We start from the raw sequence: 22,082 nt of genomic DNA, 5'->3' as shown, positions 1-22,082 counted from the left end.
AAAGACAGCAACTTCTGTTTGGTGAGCCCAGAGACAGTTTGATTGTCTTTAACTGACACTTCCACTAGCCAGAGCTCCCAAATATAACAATATCATAAAACTTCAAACAATAAGCTACTTTTCAATTGTACAAAAATATTCTTGGTGTTGGTAGACATTTTGAGTTTGTCCATTAGGCCAAGCTATGGCACAGAAAGTATAATAATACAACCAACTTAAATTGTTAAAGGAAAATTTATAGTGAAAAGCATCCGGATGACTCTGAATTTGAATCTGTTCTAGTAACTGTGGTCCCAAGGCAGATCTGGTGTGCAAAGTGGAGACATACGTGGCACAGCATCAACGGCTGAGGAAAGGCTACGCATCTGCAGGGATCAAATGAAAAGGAAGCATGACTCAATTCACTGCTCAGAACACAGGCACTGGAACCTCTGGGTCAACAGCAGCAGTGAGCCTGCAGAATCACAAGGGGGTGCTGTCCGCTCCTCCAGGGTTTTCAGTGGTTTTTAATGGGTCACCCAATGGCTAGACTGCTGAGACCTGTTCATCTTCTGGAAACAATAAACACATATTAGGTAGATAAGCATATTAATGAGCATCAACTGACAATCTAGTTATCAAGATTACTTCTGCTAAAAATCGTCAATTTCAATAAAGAAATCCTTTCAAATAGCCTATCAAGGCCCAGATTTTATTGTAAAGACACTGATGTTCTCTGATCACAGTGGAGGCTGGCAATAAGCCACAGTTTCATATAACTAGTTTCAATCACTGTACTCTGTTGTTGAAAAGGATACAACTTCCTTGATTTTTTAAAAAATAAAGCAAATTATTTTTCAAACTACTGTGACAAGTGCTAACGAGAGAAACTATGCCGAAGCATCATTTCAGATATTTCAGCATCTTGATGTTTGCTGTTTTAAGTTTCCATGCAATAATGTAAAACACAACTCTGTTAATGTCAAATGCCTCCTCCCAAAATGAACCCATTAGATCGAGCTGCAGTTCTACAACAAATAAAAATATTCTGGTTTAACCAGAAGCATACTGCTGCTGCCACACTGAGTCACTTCCGACTCAAAATGATCTCATATAGGGTTTCCGAGGCTATAAATCTTTACGGGAGCAGAAAGCCTCATCTTCCTCCCATGGAGGAGCTCGCAGATTTGAACTGCTGACTTCACAGTCAATACATAATTCACAATGCTACCAGGGCTCCTCAGAAATATATACAAGGCACATAGAAAAACGCAGGTTGCCCTCTCCATTTGGAAAACACACCATCATTTTTAGGGATTTCTTATTTTTTTAAAGATTTTGTGAAAAGATGTCTTATGAGACATTTAAAGAACCCATGACTGATTACCACAGCACACTACCATTTCACTTAAGAGCTATTAAGGTAGTTTGTCAACATACCATCTGCTTCGCTATCTGCGTCAGTCACATCTGCTAGTTTAGGATGGGATGGCTGCAACTTATGCCTCTGAGGCGGTGTTATAATCTTCGATGGAACACAGGCCACGGGGATGCTACTGAGAGGAGCTGGTGACAGTCTAGGGAGGTTGTTATGCATCATCTTTGACCTCTGCACTGCCACACTATACTCTGGAGGTTTTAGGTGCGGGTGGGGTCCTTCCTTTAGGTCCGCTAAAGAAATCCCCATGTATCCTGGAGGAGTTGGAGGTGGCTCCCTATACCTATCGTCCTTCTTGGGTGAGGTGACACAGTACACTGGCATGAAAAATAATCAATGGAAATGTTAATGAAAAATAAAAAACAAACAAAAAAATCCCAAACATTGAAACTTATTACAATGACAAAAGAGAACTTAAAAACAGACAACATGAATCAAATTTGGATACACTGACACTAAATGAAAAATGCTTTTTAAAAGTTTAAACTTAATATTTAAACCTGTTTTTAAAGCACCCTCCAAAACCAGACCAAGCCTACTGCCACAAATGTCAATTCCAACTCAGAACTACCCTATAGGTAGGGTAGAACTGCCCCTCAGGGTTGCCTCATCTTTCTTCTGAAGAACAGCTAGTGAATTGGAACCACCAACTTTGTCGTTAGCAGTCCAATGCTTAACCCACAGCACCACCAGGGATCTCTTTGAAAATATCTATTGACAAATGACATTAAGTTTTACAAACATGAAATTGTATGCGCGCTGAAGGAGATGACAGTGACTAGCTAATGTAACACTAGTCCAAAGACTGAGTCAGAAACACTAAAGAGTTTGCACTAAACACCTGCTTTCTGTTGGCTAACAGGGCTTTCAATAGAAATGATATCTGGCCCATCTGTTCAAGGGCTGTTTCACCGTGTGTCTGAGACATGGACCACTGCTTTCTAGCATTCCTGGGCAGACTAGAGCTCTCAGCGCCGGCACATATACAACTTTAACTTTCCTGATACAGAGGAACTTATCCTCCAAGGACCTTACTTCTAACTTCCATTTTGTGATTTGGTGATGAAGAAAAAAAGGGAATTTTAGGCAATGCATAAATTAATGAAGTTTTCTTGATTTTCAATGGTGACTGTAAATTCTTTTCTTAAATTTGTAATCCCTGGGACTGAATAGAGGCATCAAAAATAGGTTAGACAAAGAGGAAGCTCCATGAAATTAAGACCAATCCATAAACCCCTGGGATAAATGTCTCTGAATATCTTGATCATGCAAATGACTTTTTTTTTTTAAACTACACTGTATAAAATCAGTACATATTTTAAAAAGGACAATTAAATTAATTCTAATATTATTATTTCTCCCTTTAGAGATTTACGCTTGTCCAAATGAATTTGCAAGCAATACCAAGGCCAGAAAGGACTTTCAGTCACATCTGAGGACAGGAGTTTGGGTGCAGGTAAGGAACTGGCTTGCCAAGGGAAGTGAGACAACAAAAATGAAGATTGTAAGTGATTTGCCAGATTCATCCGAAATCAAAGAAATGAAAGATTGTATCTGTTTTTCTAAATACACAAGTACTAGGTTTCATGTCCTTGCATGTACATGATTACATATACCTATAATGGTTACCTAGAAGATTTTAATTAAAAAAAAAAACCTTAGAAAAGGTAAAAGAGCTAAAAACCTCATTCTATAATACAATTTGACAAGTAACTGTAAAATCATTCGCACCTTTCCCTTTCTCATATTTAGTAATTAAATATAGTATCATGAATATTCTATAAAATTAAGAACTAGGAAAATATTGATGGAAAATCAAGTCTTTCCACATAAATAAAAAGCAGGTACTTTATATCTAGCTATTTATATAGTTCAGGGAAGAAATTATTTTAAAAAGAATTTGATAGCTAAATAAAGCAAACTGTGTGCATGATTTGAATAGGGTCCACACATCTGTGATGTGCACTAGAAGGGTACATTAGAAAGTTTTCAATTTCCTTATCACATTTTCTCCCACATTTACTACCTAAATATAATATCAGGTTCTACATTCCTACCATGTCTGCATAGCAACAGTGGTCCAAGCAATTTATAAGGTGAGAAAGAGAACCATTCCTTTAATGCAATGATATTTTTACAAGAAAATAATCTCAAAAATAAAACAAAGCAAGACACACAAATCTGTTCCCCTAATTAAGTATCCTCACCAGTTTTTTTTGTTTTGCTTCATTTTACTAGACTTGAGTACCTACCCGAGTCCTCTTAAGAAGTCACTAACGTTTTGGAAATAATTGGCTTAGAGGGAGGAATGAGAGATTAGAGTGATAGAAGGAATTTCCATAAGAACAAAATTCTGGGCCAATATATCCCCAAACACTATTTTCATCACATAATCTCTAAGTGCCACAGATATGACAAAGGATACACAACTTACCAATTAAGCCCTTTTTTGTACTTGAAGTGACAGTTTTATAAATGGGGTCAGAGCCATCCCTGGCATCCAAGCCTTCAGATGACTCAATTGGGGTATTCTCCAAGACTCTCCGTTTCACTGTCCCATAGTTTGGTTCACATGTGTCAGACAGAGAACTAGAGGAGGCCCAACTCTGTCTCAACTGATTAGTCTCAAGGCTTCCTTGACACTGACCACAAGTCCTAGAGCAGCCTTTAGGGCAGGAGTAACGCTCACAGTCAGTAGGTTCAACTTCAGCAATGGGGCCATCCAAATGGGTATGTCGATAGGAGTTTAAGAAATCCCAGCTTTTGGGGTTTGGAAGGTTTTGGAAATTGTCATGGGAACTGCTTGAACAGGAGGTCCAACTCCCACGACCACTGTCAGCTGCTTCTATAATGATATGCTCATGAGAAATCTCTTCATTGCTCATAGAAGACGACACAGCTAAACCCTTGATTAGGGATGGCTTCGAGAGTGCCCACCTAAAATAGGAGAAAATACATAATTAAAGGTTATTTACTGGCTTACTGGAAAAACGTTCTTCCACTGCAAGAATTACTGAGCACAAGAGACTACTAAATATGTATCACAGATCCTCATGCTGGAATAACCCCATGAAATTAATGACACTAGGCTTGTTGTGAAGTGCTGTAGAGTCGGTTCCAACCCATAGTGACCCTGTATAGGGTTACCAAGGAACGATTAGTGGGTTTGAACCATTGACCTTACAGTTAGCAGTCCAGTGCTTATCCTACAGTGCCACACTAGGTCTCCTGAGCTTAGTATAGTGCCTGGCAAATAGTAAGTTACTCCAAATAGCTATTACATGAAGCTATCATTTGGAACAAGGGTCCGTACACTAAAATTCATGGGTCAAATTTAGCCAACTGCCTGTTTTTGTATTGTTTAGAACAAAGAATGATGTTTATATTTTAAAAGGGTTAAACCAAACCACAACCAAGTAATTTGACATAGAAACCAACTACGGCCTGCAAAGCCTAAGGCTTACTATCTGGCTCTTGACTACAAAAAAAAAAAAAAAAAAGAGAAATGTTTGCTGTCCGGTACTGACTGCCAGTGACTATAGCCCACAGACGAAATCTGGCTATGTGCCATGCCCCACTGCTCATGTGTTGTCTATGGTTGCTTGGTGCAATAATGGCAGAGTGGAACAGTTGTGATGAAGAGCATATAAGCTGCAAAGTCTAAAAATATTTTACTATGGAGCTATGAGTTAATGCACTGAACTGCATTGTTGGTTTAAACTGCAAGGTCAGCGGTTCAAGCTCACCAGTTGCTCCTTGGAAACCCTATACAGGGTTGCTATGAGTCAGGACAGACATAATGACACTTAACAACAGCAACAACTAAACCTTTACAGAAAGTCTGATTATCCATTATATAGAAAATTTCCATTTACAAATCTTCACAATATGATTCTAGTGTTTTACCATAATTATTTTATATGAAAAACAAAGGATTTAATAATATTCATCAGTTTTGAATCACCTTTATCAATGCTTTTTCCAAGATTACCATTCTACTTGAATGCAAATAGAAATCTGAGTTGAATTTTGCTAGTTGATTCTTCTTACGCCCCAGATCAAGCACTGGCCCTACGTTCCCAGCCTGTCTACAGAGTGCACAGCACAGGGGGACCTCCCATTCCTCTTCACCTTTTTGAGCAATTTCTGATCTAACAGCCAGAAGTTTTAAGAATCACCTCCTCACATTAATAGTTCTTACTGATCCAAACGAAACATAGTAACTGGAAAGTACCACACATTCAGTAACACTTAAAAAAAAATGAGTACCTATACATCTTTGAAAATTACTACTGATTTCCATATTCAGTATAGAGAAGATATACTTGGTCTACACAATCGTTCATGGATTGCCTTCCATGGGGAGCTACGGGTACAGTGGAGATCACTGCCTGCAGTGACCAATTGGCTTGGATTGTGTGATATGAACACCAGTAAGACATTTACCCAGGGCCTAGCTGGCTATGGTCTCCTATCGCCGAGTGGTGCTCTGTCTTTTCCAATGCCCCAGTGGGTTCAGGGACCGTCAGAACCTGGGAGGAACACCGATCCTCCTGTAGTGCTGCAGACATGGAGTCAACAGAACAATTGCTCACGATGCTGGACCGTGAAGAAATCTCGCTATGACTGGAGTCGGAAAAGTTGTCAGATTTAGCTGATGGTGTAAGTGTATAACCTGAATGAGAGAAGAACAGCAATCAAACTACAAACCAAAGAAATGGACGGGGGTAGGGTGAGGGAGAAAACAAAGAAAAACATGGAAAGATTAGGGGTGCCACTTTTAATGACCACACATTCCCATATACATCCATTCACCCGCCTACCCTCACCAATCCAACTCCTAGTTCAAGAAATAGAAGGTCACCATCCAGTATTACTGAGGAAAAAAAAAAAAAAAATTGAGTCCAAATGTGTATCTGCTTAAGCTACAAACATTTACTAAAACATAAAAGAATTAAATATACGAAATTTTAAAGCAGATTTTTTTTTTTTTTTTAAACCCACAGTCCCTCCTCTGATCTGCTCTGATCTGAAGGTCTAAAATATCACCTTGTGCTAAGGGTGAAATTTGAGAAGCAGGACTCAAAGGAAAGAATTACTTTTGATTTTTAAAAGAATTTAAAACTTCAGGCATACCTCATTTTATTGTACTTCACTTTACTGTGCTCTTCAGATTCTGTTCTGTGTTTTTGTTGTCCCCCTTTTTTTTTTTTTTTTAAGCAAATTGAAGGTTTGTGGCAACCCTATGTTGAACAAGTTTATCAGCTCCATTTTTCCAACAGCATGTGCTCATTTCATGTCTGGGTCACATTTTAGTAATTCTCACAATTCTTTCATAATGCTATGTGGCACTGTAGAATAAGTACTAGATTGCTAACTGCAAGGTTGACGGTTCAAACACACCAACTGCTCCTTGGAAACCATATATAAGTCAGAATCGACTTAGAGGCACTTAACAACAACCATAACATTGCATACAACAGACTAGAGTTTAGTGAAAACAAACTTTTATATGCACTGGGAAATAAAAATAATGAGTGTGACTTGCTTTATTGCAGTGGTGTGGAACTGAACCTGTAATATATCTCAGGCGCTCTTGTTGCTAAGTACTGCCAAGTCAGTCCTGCTCATAGCAACCCTATATGGGATTTCCGAGGAGGACCTGGTGGGTTTGAACTCTGAACTGTGAGGTTAGCAGCCCAGTGCTTATCTTACAGCGCCATACCAGGATTCAATCTCTGACGTATGCCTATACAGATACTTCTCCCAGACACTCTGCTTCTTACACCTAAGAAGTCCTGCCTCAAGTGGAGAGTCACGATTTTAGTATGTAGTATTTTTAAATAAATCATTTTAGATTTGGACTAAGTATAGCTAGTTTCCCTTTTTTCACAAACTCTGTACATTATCATAGTAAAAAACTCAATTGACAGATTTATAGGGGGAAAAAGAGTCAATCTTAGTTTTTAGAATTGTTTTAAACTGTTCTACGACTTGAACAACAAAAAAGGAGTTCTGGTGTGATGCACTGGATTGCTAATCACAAGGTTGGCAGTTCAAAGCCACCAATCACTCCTCGGAAACCCCATACAGGGTTGCTATGAATGGGAACAGACTCGACAGCATTAACAATAACAACAACAACATGAATTTAAAAAGACCAGGTTTCCTGGTCAAATCAGAGACTGGTGTAACCCTTGAGACTACGGCCCCATAGCCACCCTCAGGTCTGGAAATGAACTCACTCCTATGGCCCAATATATTAAGCCAAACACCAGACAGCTCTCTAAGAGAAACAGTAACATTAGTGAGGTATATACACCTTAGAATTAATGAACCATGTGAGAAGAAAAGGGCAGCATTTGCCCACTGACAAAGTTCAGAATGGTTAGGAAAGAGGAGGAATGAAAATGGGAAAAACAGGAAGTGGGTAAAGTGGTGTTTCATTGTAGGGATTGCAAATAATGACATGAACCAAAATGTGTCTAAATTGTTAAATGGAAAATTGATTTGCTCTGTTAACCTTCTGATTTTTAATAATAAGTTTTAAAAAAAAGTTCTATAACTGAGTGCACAACAGGTAACTAAAGGTTTTCTTTTGTCTTTTTTGGAATGCAGGGGTGGGGATGGAGTGAAGGAGAAGCATCTGAAAACAAATCTGGAGCACCCATTAAATGTACACAATAATCTATCTTGATAATTTGAAGAAAAGAAACCAAACTTGGTTTAAAATTACATGTTCCAGTAATCTTGACAAGGGAAAGGTCTCAGAGAAGTAAACAACGTCCTCTTATTAGCAGAAGAGAATGAGGTTCAACAGGTAGAGGAAGTTGTACAACCAGTAATTACGAACCAACCTGGTAAATTTTATTATATTAAAAATTCAAGGTATGTGAAATGATTCGTAATAACAAATGGGCACTACATTGTAACACACAGAAAGACAGACATTTGACTGACTGAAGTTTGATACAAACCATAGAACTGCTTTGACTTAAAGGCAGATGTAGGAAGGAAGCTTGTTAGTAATCCAGGGACTGCCTGTACATGACTTTTGAACAGTCCTTAGAAATCTCACTAAGAACTACAAGCTTTGAGTATGTTACTGGACTTCTCAAGGCCACATCTTCAGATGATACAACCACAAACGCTAAAAGCGAAGAAGATTTGAAGTACTTAGTGATGAAAATCAAAGACTAAAGGTTTCAGTATGGGTTGTTGTTGTTGTTAAGTGCCGTGGAGTTGGTTCCGAATCATAGAGACCCAGGGTGTACAGGGTTTCCGAGGCTTTAAATCTTTACGGGAGCAGAACACCTCATCTTTCTCCCGCGGAACTGCTGGTAGTTTCAAACTGCCGACCTTGAGGTTAGCAGCCCAATTCGTAACCACTACACTGCCAGAGCACCTTTCAGTATGGGTTACACCTGAACAAAAAAACCCAAAATCCTTACAACTAGACCAATAACAACACCATGATAAACAGATAAATGAATGAAGGTTTTTAAGGATTTATTTTATTTAGACCCACCATCAATGTCCATGGAAGCAGCAGTCAAGAAATCAAATAAGAGACGGTATTGGGCAAATCTGCTGCAAAAGACCACTTCAAAGTTAGTGTTAAAAAGCAAAGATGTTACTTTGAGGACTAAGGTGTGCTTAACCCAAGCCATGTGTCTCATGATCATGCTTTTGTAAAGCTGGACAATAAATACGGAAGACCAAAGCATTGATGTCTTCGAATTATGGTGTTGGCAAAGAATACTAAATATTATCATGGACTACCAAAAGAATGAACAAATCAGTTTTTTAAGAAATATGATGAGAATGCTCCTTAGACTTCATCTCATGTACTCTGAACATGTTATTCAGGAGGGACCAGTCCTGAAGGACATCATGCCTGGGAGAGGGTCAGAGAAGTAGAGAAAGACCCTCAATTAGAGACAGTGACATGGTCGCTGCAATGGGCTCAAACACAGCAATAAATGTGAGTGAAGATGGCGCAGGATGGGTAAGTATATCTGTCTGTTGTACACAGGGTTGGTACGAGTCAAAATTGACTCAATGGTACCTAACAACAACTAACAGGTTCATTATACATAAGCTGAGGAAGGCTACAACATAAGATCCAAGGTCCTTCTCTGTTTTAAGGATCTTAGAGTTTACTCACATGCAACTCTTCAGAAAGCAATGTTGTTAAGAACTCTCATTAACAATGTGAAAGAGAAAAATTAAGCCCCAGAAAATGTGTGATGTGTGCACAGCTTTTGGAGCGAGGAACAAGCCAAGCCAAGCAAAACCAGCCTCCTAACTTCTAACCTAGTTTACTGTTTCTCAGGGTCCTTCATGAATTGATTAGTTTTCAAGAGGCTGAAGAAAATTAGCGCAGCAAATGAATACAATTTAAAAAATTCTTCCTTAAAATAAAAATCATTACTTTTTTTTATCCTAAGGATAAACAATAAATAGATTTGCTTCATGGTTTTAAAATACTTTCATTTCTATGTCTGATAGATGAGTATTTTGCAGAAGTAATTCAAAGAATCACCTGGGAAGAAGTTTAGTAAAATAAACCTTCCTGGGCTTGTCTCTGGCAATTCAAGTTGACAAAGTCTGGGTGGGACACACTGATTACATTTAAAATAAATTAAACACAGATGACTGTGAACTTGCTATGTTAGTCTCTCCTCCTCTCCCATCAGAAATACGTAAAAAAAGTAGACATAAGTGTATGTCGACAAGTAGTAGTTTCTTGCTTCTCACATACTTCTTTCTCCTTTAGCTTGTAAAGTATTTGAAGAAATAAGATAGCAATAAAAATCTCTGTTCCACTAATTCTGACCAGATTATTTTTGGGGGCTTTATGGTTAAAGTCAACACTGGTTTCTAACAAGCTTTCTCAATTCCGTTCAGTCACAGACCCAGCTGCTACCAAGAAGAAATACAGCCAACTACAGAAGACAAGAACATAATGTTTACTAACTCAATACAGTAGCAAATAGCATTATATAAATAAAGCATTTTATTTTGTTGCTAGAGGACCTTAACACTAGTCATGAAATGCTCATAAATATTTTACTAAATTGTCTGCCTTGACTTGTTTGACAAATGACTTAATTTATAAGCTACATTTACATTAATAACTTAAAACAAATTTAACACTAAAATTAAATAAGAAACTTTGTTCACAGCGTCTTTCTCCTTTTACACTTGAATCTTGTATAGAAGCAGTTTAAAGCGTTACTGGAGCTGTGATTCCCTTTCTCATCTTTGATGTTGCTTCCAACATCCTTTACTTTCTCACAGCTTTCTGTAGCTTGATTGTGATCTGCGTCCTCTTTTCTGCTGTTGACTAGTCTCTCCCTTGAAAGAGTTCTTTCCCTAAATCTTCTAAACGGGGATGTCATTCTTTTCCTGGCTGTGTTCTCACAACTTGTCCTGTCTCTATTCTCCTCAGTGGCCTTCTCGGTCCTGTCTGTTCTTTTGGCTGTGCTCTTGGTAATCTGAAGAATTTTCTTTTGCAAGTAAACCCCGCCTATTCCAGGACCGCTCTGGCCACTGATCATGGTGCTGGACTCAGAGGGAGGGGATGAGGAGGGCCCTGAGAGGCGCAGCAGGATGCTGTGATCAGATATGATACTGCCAACTGGAGGGAGAGATGCAAAAACCCTGACATGGTCAATTAGTTCTTTCCAATTAATCACAATTAACCTGGTTTATATAACATTTCACTATTTAAAAGATTCTAACATCTTGACAATATCTAAAACAGTGAAATCTAGCAACATACTTTTTAATGCACAATCTACAATATAAACATACCAGTCATTTCAAGATAGAACACAGGAGAGTGATTCACCTTGATCAAAACAAGCTACTAATAAAATACTTAAAAGCAAGCAAAGTTGACAAAATCATATGGCAATATATAACAAATGTCATATGACTAGAATTATTTTTTAAAAATAATTGTGTATCTAAATTTTTCTGGCAGATTTTGCTTTTTCTTAAGCTTAGTCAACACCAACTAGGATATATAAATAGCATATACAACAGATGTGTTTATAAAGTACAACTTCTGATACTGTTGTATCTCTGAGGTGGAGAGGCCTTATTCCTTATACACTGGGAAGAAGAAACCTTAAGGCCTAGCTTTTTTAAAGCTTTGGTTTGTGTAAATTTTCCTTGTGAAAACAGAAGATAGGTCTATCTTTGTTAACCACTGGGAAACAAAAAACTCATTTTGAAGTTTAGCAGAACTTGGAATAGACCCTACTAATATACTCTTAGTATAATAATGACATTTTCATTCAATCACAGACTACTGACAAAAATTTATCAATGGAAACAAATAGAGACACAGCACTTGGTTGGATTTTTGATAAAATATAGAGAGCATTAGAAACAACTTAAAGAGAAAAATTTCTTAAGTTTTGAAACGTAACTATTTAACAGGTTCACAAATCTATAAATCCCATGCTCAACTGTTAGCCACATATTGAAATATACCACAGAGAAAAAAACTTTTTTATTCCAGTGATGAGAATGGAATTTCTGTTGAAAATGGGAGCAGAGGGGAATTCCTGTTCCTACCTCTTCCCTACTAGTCATATTCAAGTTAAAACCCAACTGGTTTCCTGGACAGATATTTGTCTATAATAGTTATCTTGCAAAGAGGAGATGGGTGTAAAGGCATCAGTGGAAGCACATAAAGAGCATAGGATTTTTGCTCACTTGGACCGTCTTTCTGACTGGAAGCATTGTTCTGCTTCGTGAAATCTGATAAAAGGTATGTGGATAGGACCATATTAACAAGTAAAGAAATAGGTCTGTGTGTCTCACAAAATCATGTATGAGTTACAACACCTATTAGGCAGTCCCTGACTTAACAATACTTCAGTTACAAAAACTGCATTTATTATAGTCTGTTTTTATTGTGTGTGTACATCTTGTTGTTTGTAATATATACTATATATAGTTAATGCTGCAGCATGCAATTTTGCTGATATTATTCTCAGAGGTTCATTCACAGATGTTCGGTGTTATGATTTACTGTAAAAAAATACTACCATAGTCTATGAAAACTTGAAAAAGAGGTATTTAAGTTGGGACTACCTGTAGACTATTTACATGTTCTAGTAGATTTTTACAAAGCTTTTCTAATTAAAATCAGAGGGCAAATTCTAGCCAGTCTCAGCTATACAAAGTGAAGAGAGGGCAGGTGAATAATGGAGGTATGTTACTTCATCTAAGGGTGGGTTCAGGAAAGATGAGACATTCTAATTTACCAAATGTTTACTAAACATCAGCCTTTAAAAATATGATCTCTTATGAGGCCCCTAAAGTTGGTGGTCTTTTTTCTCAAATGACAGGAAATTTGACTGTCTAAGAAAGCTGCTCACATAGTTACTGAGGGGCAGTGCCAGAATTCAAATTCAGGTCTGGTGCCACCATGCCACCCAGGTGATAAAACTAAGATGAACTTTAGAACACATGAGTTGAGGCAAGCTTTGAAAGTTTCTCCCTCCTACTAGAATTCATAAGTTTGTTCTCTCTGATCATGTACTATCCTGTGCTGTTATTTAAAGATGCAATTCTTTTGCATATGTAAAAGAAGACACAGGACTAAGGCGCCTGTTTTCTAGGGTACACCAAGTGTGGCGGGCCCAAAGTAAGAAACAGTCACCCCGTTAATGTGCAGGTAACTTGAAATAACATGCAACACCTACATGCAAATTACTCAGGCTAGTCAAGGAGCTTCAATTTTGCATTTTGAGAAAAACATATTAAAGAACAAGAAAGATTGCAGACATTTCACCTCAAGAGGTTCAGTGTAAGTGAAAATATAAAAATCTATAAGAGCATAGATTATTTTAAGTCCTGGTTTTAAAAAAACTAATATTCCATTACTAAAGCAATAAATCAACCTAAGTATTTTTTTTCCCCCTAAACCCTGCAGCTTGTTAAAAACAATTTATTTGTAAGCCTCCATAAATATACTTACATACTAAAAATCTGAATGATAGTAACATCAAGAATCTACACAGAACAAAACAACTGTGAATTCTGCCTTCATTCTTACTTATGTTTGTCCTCTGTCAAAAACATTAAGGACAGTACTTTAAATGCCAGAGTCCTTACTATACGATGTATAATACCTGGAACACATCTGAATACAAGCAGTCCCTGGATTATGAACCAGATCCCCTCCTAAATCTGTCTTTAAGTCAAATTTGTATGTGTACATCAGTTAGGTATAGTTTATATCTAATGTCAGTGAAATATCTATCTTAATATATAGTATACTTTCTCTATATAAAAAACATTATATTGTGTACTTTCTATGCATTGAAAACATTAAAGACACACTTCCAGATAGATGAAAACATCTCTAACAAAATAATAATAATGTGTTGATGTACACTATAAAGCAGCGCCCCTCTGTTAGTATGAACCATTGCATGTATCTTGAATCTTTAATATAATAGGCTTTAAGAGGTTTGCTTTGCAACTAAACATGGAGGTTATACTAAGCTGGGACATTCATAATCCGGGGACTGCCTGTAATTAAATTCAAAACAAAAAATTTTTTAAAGTCTTATGGGTTACACTTTGCCTCATACTTTCCATTATAGCTATAGATTAAAAAGTAAAATATGTGCTAAAAAGTGTTGTTTGATAGAATATGAATAGCTTACCTTTGCGATGGGAACCTTGAGGAGAAGCAGGAGGACTAGAATGTAAGGATGATGCCACAGAAATTGTGTCTTCTGTATGCTTTCTACCACTGATTTCTTCAGTTGTTCCTATTACTTTCTGAGGTAAACTTGTACCTAAAAATAAAACCAAAGGAGTAAATAATGATCATTTTGCAATTATAAGGTTCACAGCTGCCTAAATTGCTATATAACTAAGGCCATGATGTGCAATAATTGAAATGTATCGATGACAAAAGGAGACTAAATGACTGGGTAATGGTATACAGAGATTCTCACCTCTAGGTCATTTAATCAAATCCAAATGGTTAGAACAAATCAGATTTTAAGAATTATTTTTTTGATTGATTGCTTTAGGGCATAAGGGAAATCAATTTAACATTGAGTACAGTGCCCCACCTCCCACAATTGACATGCTTGTTTGAAGTATGAATACAATGTTTCCATGTTCTGTTCGAACAACTGCCTCTTGGTCCAGGTACAGATTCCTCATGAGCACAATTAAGTGTTCCGGAATACTAATACTTCGCAATGTTGTCCAGAGCTTGTCATGATCCACACAATCAAAAGCTTTTGCGTAGTCAATAAAGCACAGGTAAACATCTTTCTGATATTCTTTGCTTTCAGCCAAGATCCATCAAACATCAGCATGACATCCCTAGTTCCACAGCCTCGTCCGAATCCGGCTTTAACCTCTGGAAGTTTTCTGTCAATGTATACTTGCAGCCATTTCTGTATTACCATTAGCAAAACTTTACTCATATGAGATAGCAAAGAGATTTTCCGATGATTTCCGCATTCCCAAAGAGAGGTTGGGTCACCTCTCTTTGGAATGGACACAAATACGGATCTCTTCCAAGGAGTTGGACAGATAGTTGTCTTCCAAATTTCTTGGCAGAGATGAATGAGTGCCTCTAGTGCTGCCTCACTTTCTTGAAAGATTTCAATTTTTATTCCATCAATTCCTGGTGCTTTGTTCTTTGCCAATTCCTTCAACGCACCTTGGACTTCCTCCTTCGGTATCATTAGCTCTTGATCATATGCTACCTCTTGAAAGAGTTGAACATTAACCATTTCCTTTTAGTACAGTTACTCTGTGCATTCCTTCCATCTTTTTTTGATGCTTCCTACATCAATCAATAATTTGCCCAGAGAATCTTTCAATAACAAAAGTCGAGTCTTGAATTTTTTTTTTTAGTTCCCCCAGAGCTTGAGAAATGCTGAGCGTGTTCTTCCTTTTTGGTATTCTGATTTCAGATCTTTGCATATTTTGTTGTAATATTTGGCTTTATCTTCTTGAGCTGATCTTTGAAATTTTCTGTTCAGCTCTTGGACTTCCTCAGTTCTTCCATTTGCTTTAGCATCTCTTCGCTGGAGAGCAAGTTTCGGTGTCTCTTCTGACAACCATTTTGACCTTTTCCTTCTTTCTTGTCTTCTTAATGACTTTTTGTTTTTTTAATCTATGATGTTCTTGACATCATCCTACAACTCCTCTGGTCTTCGGTATTTAGTGTTTAATGTATCAAATCTGTTCTTCAGATGATCTCTAAATTCAGGTGGGATATATTCAAGGTCAGATTTTGGCTCTCCTGGACTTGTTTTCATTTTCTTCAGCTTCAGTTTGAAATTTGCCTATGAGTAATTGATGGTCTGTTCCACAGTCTGCCCTGGCCTTGTTTTGACTGATGATATGGAACTTTTCCATCATCTCTTTCTGCAGATGTAGGCAATTTGATTTCTATGTATTCCATCTGGAATACCTGTCTAGTGTAGGTTAAATGAAGCACAGCATTTTTCAATATACTGACATTTTCACATACAAGTATTTCTTCTCCAAGAAATGTCAAAGAGCTTTTGACATTGTTCTTGACCAGTAAAATAAGCACAACTTTGATAAGTAACAAAATAATAAGCCACCTAACACTGAAAAAGTTTCAATCACAGTGTATCCACACTACCCTATAATTAAAATGCCATTTTAATATATTTATAATAAAAATAGAAAGCACATTACAACAGAAGGGAAGAAGGCTGCCTCATATAAATCATACTGCCTTTCAGGGAATGACACCAAGTGAAAAACCAGATGTGGGTTCTTGCCCTCTCTCCTTTTGTCAATTTTGTATCCAATGCTCTCTTCATTTACATAGCCACTAAACCAGTGCAGGTGTGAGACCCCTGTGATTAACCGTTATACTAGCTTTCCATCTGAACTCTCTGCCATCCAGTCTTACTGCCCTTCCTACTACAGTCTTTCCTGTTAAATATAAATTGGATTATAACCTCCTCTTGCTCAAATCTCTTCAAAGTGAAGAGTGAAAATTCTCTTCTAGCATTGTTGTTTGTTTAGTGCCATCAAGTCGATTCCAACTCACAGCGCCTCTTTATAGGGTTGAAGAGTGGCTGGTGAGTTTGATCCGCCAACCTTACAGTTCAAACCAACCTTGTGGTCTAGTGCTTATCCTCCAGATAGATAGGTAATTCTGACTTACCTATCTATCCTTGCACAATTGTTCATCTTGAGAGGCTGTGTGTTAGTGGTTAAAGAGTGAACTCCGGAGTCTTACTGAAGTCAAGTCAACTAATAGTGAAGTACGCTTCATCGCTTACTGGTGGTGTGTAAGTTACTTACTCTCTGGATGCTTCCTTTGTAGAATGAGGGTAAAATACCACCTATCCTATAGATTATAATCTGAAGACTAAATGAGTTCGTGTATGGAAGTAACTAAAGCACTTAAACTGTGCCTGGCACTCCGTGTTACTATCATTATTACTGCTTCTCAACACTCTGCATGCAGCTTTGTACTCAGAGGAGGCAAACAGGATATGGTTCCTTGCAGATGCCAAGCTGTTTCCTGTGCATGAAGCAACTTCCCTGGACCCTTTGCCTTATATCAGTTGCCACAGAATTGATTCTAATTCAAGGCAACTCCGTGTATATCAGAGTAGAAATGTGCTCCATAGGATTGTCAATGGCTGATTTTTCAGAAGTAGATCACTGGGCCTTTCTTCTGAGATGCCTCTGTGTGGACTTTAACTTCTAACTTTTTGGTTATAGCAGCCAAGTATGTTGACCATTTGTACCACCCAGGATCTGGTTGCCAGTTACTTTCTTCTTAATCAATCTGTAAGAGTCCATGTATGGTGCTGTAGGAAAAGCACGGACCACAAAGTCCGTTTGAACTGCAAAGTTGGCAGTTCAAACTCACCAGCTGCTCATTGAAAACCCTATACAAGGTCATTATAAGTTAGAACCAACTTGATGGAATTAACAACAACAATTAGATTCTGCTTAGATGTAATCTCCAAGAAGTCTTCTCTAAAGCCCCACTTTACCTCTGCCTGGGCTACAACACTCCTCTCCTTTGCTCTTTTATATGTTTGGTATATGACCCTGGCACAACAGCAAACCCACTAGAGTGAGGTTATGTTATCTTGACTAAATCACCAGACTGAAAATCTGGCAAAGGAGGGAATGCCTTTTATACACCTTTGTATATCAAAACAAAATCAAATTAAATTCAACAAGCTCTGAGTATGTATTAGGTATAAGGCATGGCATAAACTAATGCTAGGAAACAAATCTAATCTAGCTCCCAACCTGAAAGCTAAAATAGTGATACTATTAAAACAAAGTAATTTTTGGATAATGTCATCAGAGCATGAAGAGGGGGGTAAAAAGTGTGACTTATGAGAAATACATATTGTACACTGTCTTCTTTACATAACTAGGTTTTCAGAAGTGAAAAACGAACATATAACCAGTTGTAGAATAAGCATCTTCATTCTCTTTGGTTTTTACAGGCTGCATGTGCATTGGATTATTTGATAAATGTCCTATCAAGCTTTGACTGCAGTAAGCCCTTAGCACCAATGATGTATGTTTGCAAGTTTTCTGTAGATATAATCTATAAAGATTTCAGCATTAGAGGACTTTCAATGTCAGAATTTAACAAATGCATGCTATGTGGCACAGCAGGATAAGCACTGCAAAGTTGGTGGTTCAGACCCACCAATTCACTTTTTGAAAACCCTATACGGTGTCCCTATAAGTCAGAACTGACACAATGGCACTTAACATCAGTAACAACAAATGCTGTCTTCAAACACCTGCAGACAAAATGAAACACTTTTTTGATTCAAGAAGTGACCCTGTACAGAGCTTCCTGAGTAATTAATTTGTGATTATTTTTCATCCTAATTCCCTCATAATTTCTATGAAATGAATGTGAACAATGGTGAATACTCACTCAATGCGACAGGGTCTTTTGTTTGACCCTTCTTCCTGATGGGATGCAAATTAACAGCTGGTACCTGAAGAACTTGGCTTACTCTGTGGGGCTGAGGCAAGTGAGCTTTGGCTGTTTGGCCAGCTGACCTCAGAGGCAAAGGAGACATTTCTGATGATTTGGCTGATTTTTTATCACTTAAATTCTTGGTCACTATTAGGAGAGAGTGAGAAACACATTATTTTGTATTTTTTTAGGGAGAAGTTATTACCACTGACAGTAAATTTACTTGAAAACCATCTTATTTTAACACAAAAAAACCTTCTTAAAAGGAATTTCATTTAAGTATAGAATGTTACCTCTAAAATTTTTATAGAATGTAAATCTGATTTCCTAAATAATTATTGAATTCACTAACTTACTTATTTCCATTTCCACCATCACCCTGCAAACCAAGTAACATCTTGTCATCCATACTACTGAAGCAGTATCCTCATTATACCAATTCTAGCTTCTCTTTAAGCTTTTCTCTCTACAACAGCAGACACTTCCAAAATGAAAACCTGATTACTTCCCTTCTTCACATGCCCTGTAAAAACCTTTAGATGATTATCACTATCACTGCTCTCAGGATAAAGATCTCAGTCCTTAAAACAAGGCCTAGTATAGGTCCTGCAGGATATATATAGGACCACCCTGCACATTGGGCCAACCCCATATTCTCTTTCTGTTAAAATCAGCCTGGTTTCACTCCCTAAGCCAGGAAGTTCCCTTCACCTATGTAACTCCAGTACCATCATTCAAATAACGTCCTCACAAACCCCAGGGAGCCCTTCCCTAACTTCTTATAGTCTGTAGTGACTAGATTGGACTCCCATTTTATGTTCTCATGACATCCTGTATCTTTGCTACACAGTGATCAGCATAATTTGTAACGTCATTATCAGTGTGATTAATCAATTAACGTTTGTTTCCCCACTAGGCTGTCCAAAAAAACCCAACTTACTGTTGTAGAGTCTATTTTGTGTCTTAGCAACCCTACAGGGCAGAGTAAAACTGACTTATAGGGTTGCCATGGCTGTAAACCTTCATGGAATCAGACTATCACATCTTTGTTCCATGGAGCAGCTGGTGGTTCAAACCACCAATCTTCTGGTTGCTAGCCAAGCACTTTAACCACTGTATCACTAGGGCCTCATAAAACACAAAGTTCAATGAGCCCACCACCCTGCAATTGTTTCATGCTCTAGACTTGGGCTAGCCGGGTGACTCACTAAGCTATACCAACATCAAGTAAGGACTGTGTATCCTGTTCACTGCCACATGTTCCTAGTGACTGACAGAGAACAAGTTTTAATGACTATTTATTGAACAAATAAACAAAATTATTTCAACAACTACATATAGCAATACTAAAGATACTGTCTTATAAATCCAAGGCTAGAGTATTTGAAAAGAATGCAGAATTAAAAACTGAGAACGCTGATTTAAGAAATAAAAAGTTGCATTCTTTGTATAAAATCAATACCTGCAGTCTAAAGGAAAGAACTTTTTCCTTCAACAGTAGGTTTAATGCCTCAGATGGTTTCAACTCTGGTCCAAATTCAGTACTTCATGACATAATTGTTTTACATACCAAGATAAAAGCAAAACTACTATGTAATCCCATGTTAGCAAAATTTTTTTGCTTTTATTATGAGAGTTTAGACTGTATAAAGGAGCTTCAAAAAATCTGCAGAAAGATGGAATTGAAAGGTAATGGAATTTTCCCATGAACGTTTTGAGGCACTCTCATATCTGGGTTATGAGAATTAAGAAACATTTCATAGGAAGTACTAGGGGATAATATACAGTGCTTAAACTAACTGAAAATGTCATCGTCCAGTTAAGAGACACAAAAACACATTCCCTTCTACTCTTAATACTAATCAATTCTCTACTGACACCTTGACCTCCTGGTGTGGCACTGTATGATCAACACTAGACTGTGAAGCACAGGTTGGCTGTTCAAGTCCACCAGCTGCTCCTCAGAAATATATAAGGTTGCTATGAGTTGGAACCAACTCAACAGTACTAACAACAACTGACATCTTACTTTAATGATAGAAAAAAAAAATCAAGAAAACTACTTTAAATAAAACATTTCATAGATAAATGCCAAAGCGAAACATGTATATGTGCATGTGTGTGTGTTTTCAGAAACCCTATACAGTCAGAACTGACTCAAAGACACTTAATGACAACATGTACATATATCTACACACATTCATCCATCTATATCTATATGCACTCATCTTTTTAGGCAGATCTGAGTCTTACAATCCTGAAAAATCAGCTATAGCTTTTAGGTTTTGGAATAAAGCCATCATTTAATTAAATGTTTTCAAATAAGTAATATAACAGAAACTACATTAAAGGAATATGTGCTGAATTAAAATTTTCAAAACCCTACTTTGAATAAAACAGGTCCACAGATTTTCTCATTTCAAATCAACATTGTATAGTGAAGCAATTATTTAGTGTTATAAGAAACACACATACAAGTCTGAGAGTGTGTGTGTAAAGTAGGAAGGTAAGCAGGTGCAGCATGTGTGTGACAGACATAGAAAGAAAAAGAGGAGAGAATGAAAAGGGGCACACATGAGGCTCTTCTGGGTCTCACAATTTTAACCCTACATAAAGCATAATATAAACGTCTTTGACCACTATTATAAAAAATCAAGAAAGTGTTTTCATTAAAAGAACATTTGATGATTGGCAGGAGTAGGAGGGAAGGAAGAGTAATTCACTGGCTACAGGGTAGAAAGGTGTTAACTTGGGTGCTGGGGAAGTCAAACACCTTGAGTGTTATTGGGCCAAGGGGCTCAGGATCGTAGTATCAGGGGAACACCATATCAATTAGCATAGCATAGTCCATAGTCCACAAAGACAATGTTCTACATCCTATTTTTGTGAGTCGTTGACTGCAATCTTAAAAGCTCATGATTGCACCTCCAGACAGAAACTCAAAGGGAGCACATGAGCAGGCATGTAAGCTTGCTGTCAACCACGTTGGTCTACTGGTGAGTGGAAGAGGGGGAAGAAATGGACTAAATTCAAGCACATTCCATAGACTCCCACTGACCTGGAGATGAGAGAGAAGAGGAAGGGCTGGTTGTTCTGAAGTGTGGTGAGACCTGGGGACTCCTGAGCCTATGAACAAGGACACAGCCACAGAGGGCTAGAGCTGAGAGTGAGCATCCAACTGATAAGAAGTGAGGGGAGATGCACAAGAATGCCCAAATTTGCAGATAGGACCCATCTGACCTAGCCTCGATTGCTTGATGATCAGAACTCGAATAGAGGAAGATAAAAAAAACATTTTTTGATAAAGGAAGCAAGTATAAATTGCTACAATTTGATGAACTTGACCTATACTTATGGATGTGTTGTTAAGTACCATGGAGTCGGTTCTGACTCATAGTGAACCTGGTACAGGGTTTCCGAAGCTGTCAATCTTTATGGGAGCAGAACGCCTCATCTTTCTCCTGCGGAACCACTGGTAGTTTGAACTGGTAACCTTGTGGTTGGCAGCCCGACTCGTAACCACTATGCTACCAGTGTAGCCCAAAATATCAACTGAGAGGAAAGAAGTCTTCACATCAAGTATCATTCCTATCCCCTCTGTATACAGGGTTGATAGGGATGGGCAACTTAGACATTGGCTACCTAAAATTGTGGCGG

General features: G+C 37.7%; 1 protein-coding gene and 1 pseudogene across 4 annotated transcripts in view; one reads left to right on the top strand and one right to left on the bottom strand.

Annotated features, from left to right (window-relative positions):
- Positions 1 to 476: 476 nt before the first annotated feature.
- RAPGEF6 (Rap guanine nucleotide exchange factor (GEF) 6) overlaps positions 477 to 22,082 on the bottom strand; it is a 304,075-nt gene continuing 282,469 nt past the window's right edge. For 2 of the 4 annotated variants that reach the window (XM_006872936.1, XM_006872937.1), the window contains 6 exons: positions 18,381 to 18,572; positions 14,113 to 14,247; positions 5,864 to 6,092; positions 3,852 to 4,354; positions 1,420 to 1,734; positions 526 to 551 (listed from right to left, as the gene is read on the bottom strand). In XM_006872936.1, coding sequence (XP_006872998.1) covers positions 526 to 551; positions 1,420 to 1,734; positions 3,852 to 4,354; positions 5,864 to 6,092; positions 14,113 to 14,247; positions 18,381 to 18,572 — 1,400 coding nt within the window. Of the gene's footprint in view, positions 552 to 1,419; positions 1,735 to 3,851; positions 4,355 to 5,863; positions 6,093 to 14,112; positions 14,248 to 18,380; positions 18,573 to 22,082 lie in introns of all 4 variants that reach the window. The other 2 variants (XM_006872939.1, XM_006872938.1) reach the window with 2 other exon arrangements.
- LOC102827836 overlaps positions 20,118 to 22,082 on the top strand; it is a 3,876-nt pseudogene continuing 1,911 nt past the window's right edge.

The sequence above is a fragment of the Chrysochloris asiatica genome, unplaced genomic scaffold (genome assembly GCF_000296735.1).
Source record: "Chrysochloris asiatica unplaced genomic scaffold, ChrAsi1.0 scaffold00215, whole genome shotgun sequence".
Classification (NCBI taxonomy): Eukaryota; Metazoa; Chordata; class Mammalia; order Afrosoricida; family Chrysochloridae; genus Chrysochloris; species Chrysochloris asiatica.
Note: the sequence above shows the minus strand (reverse complement) of the source record. Positions and strands in the feature narration are given on the sequence as shown.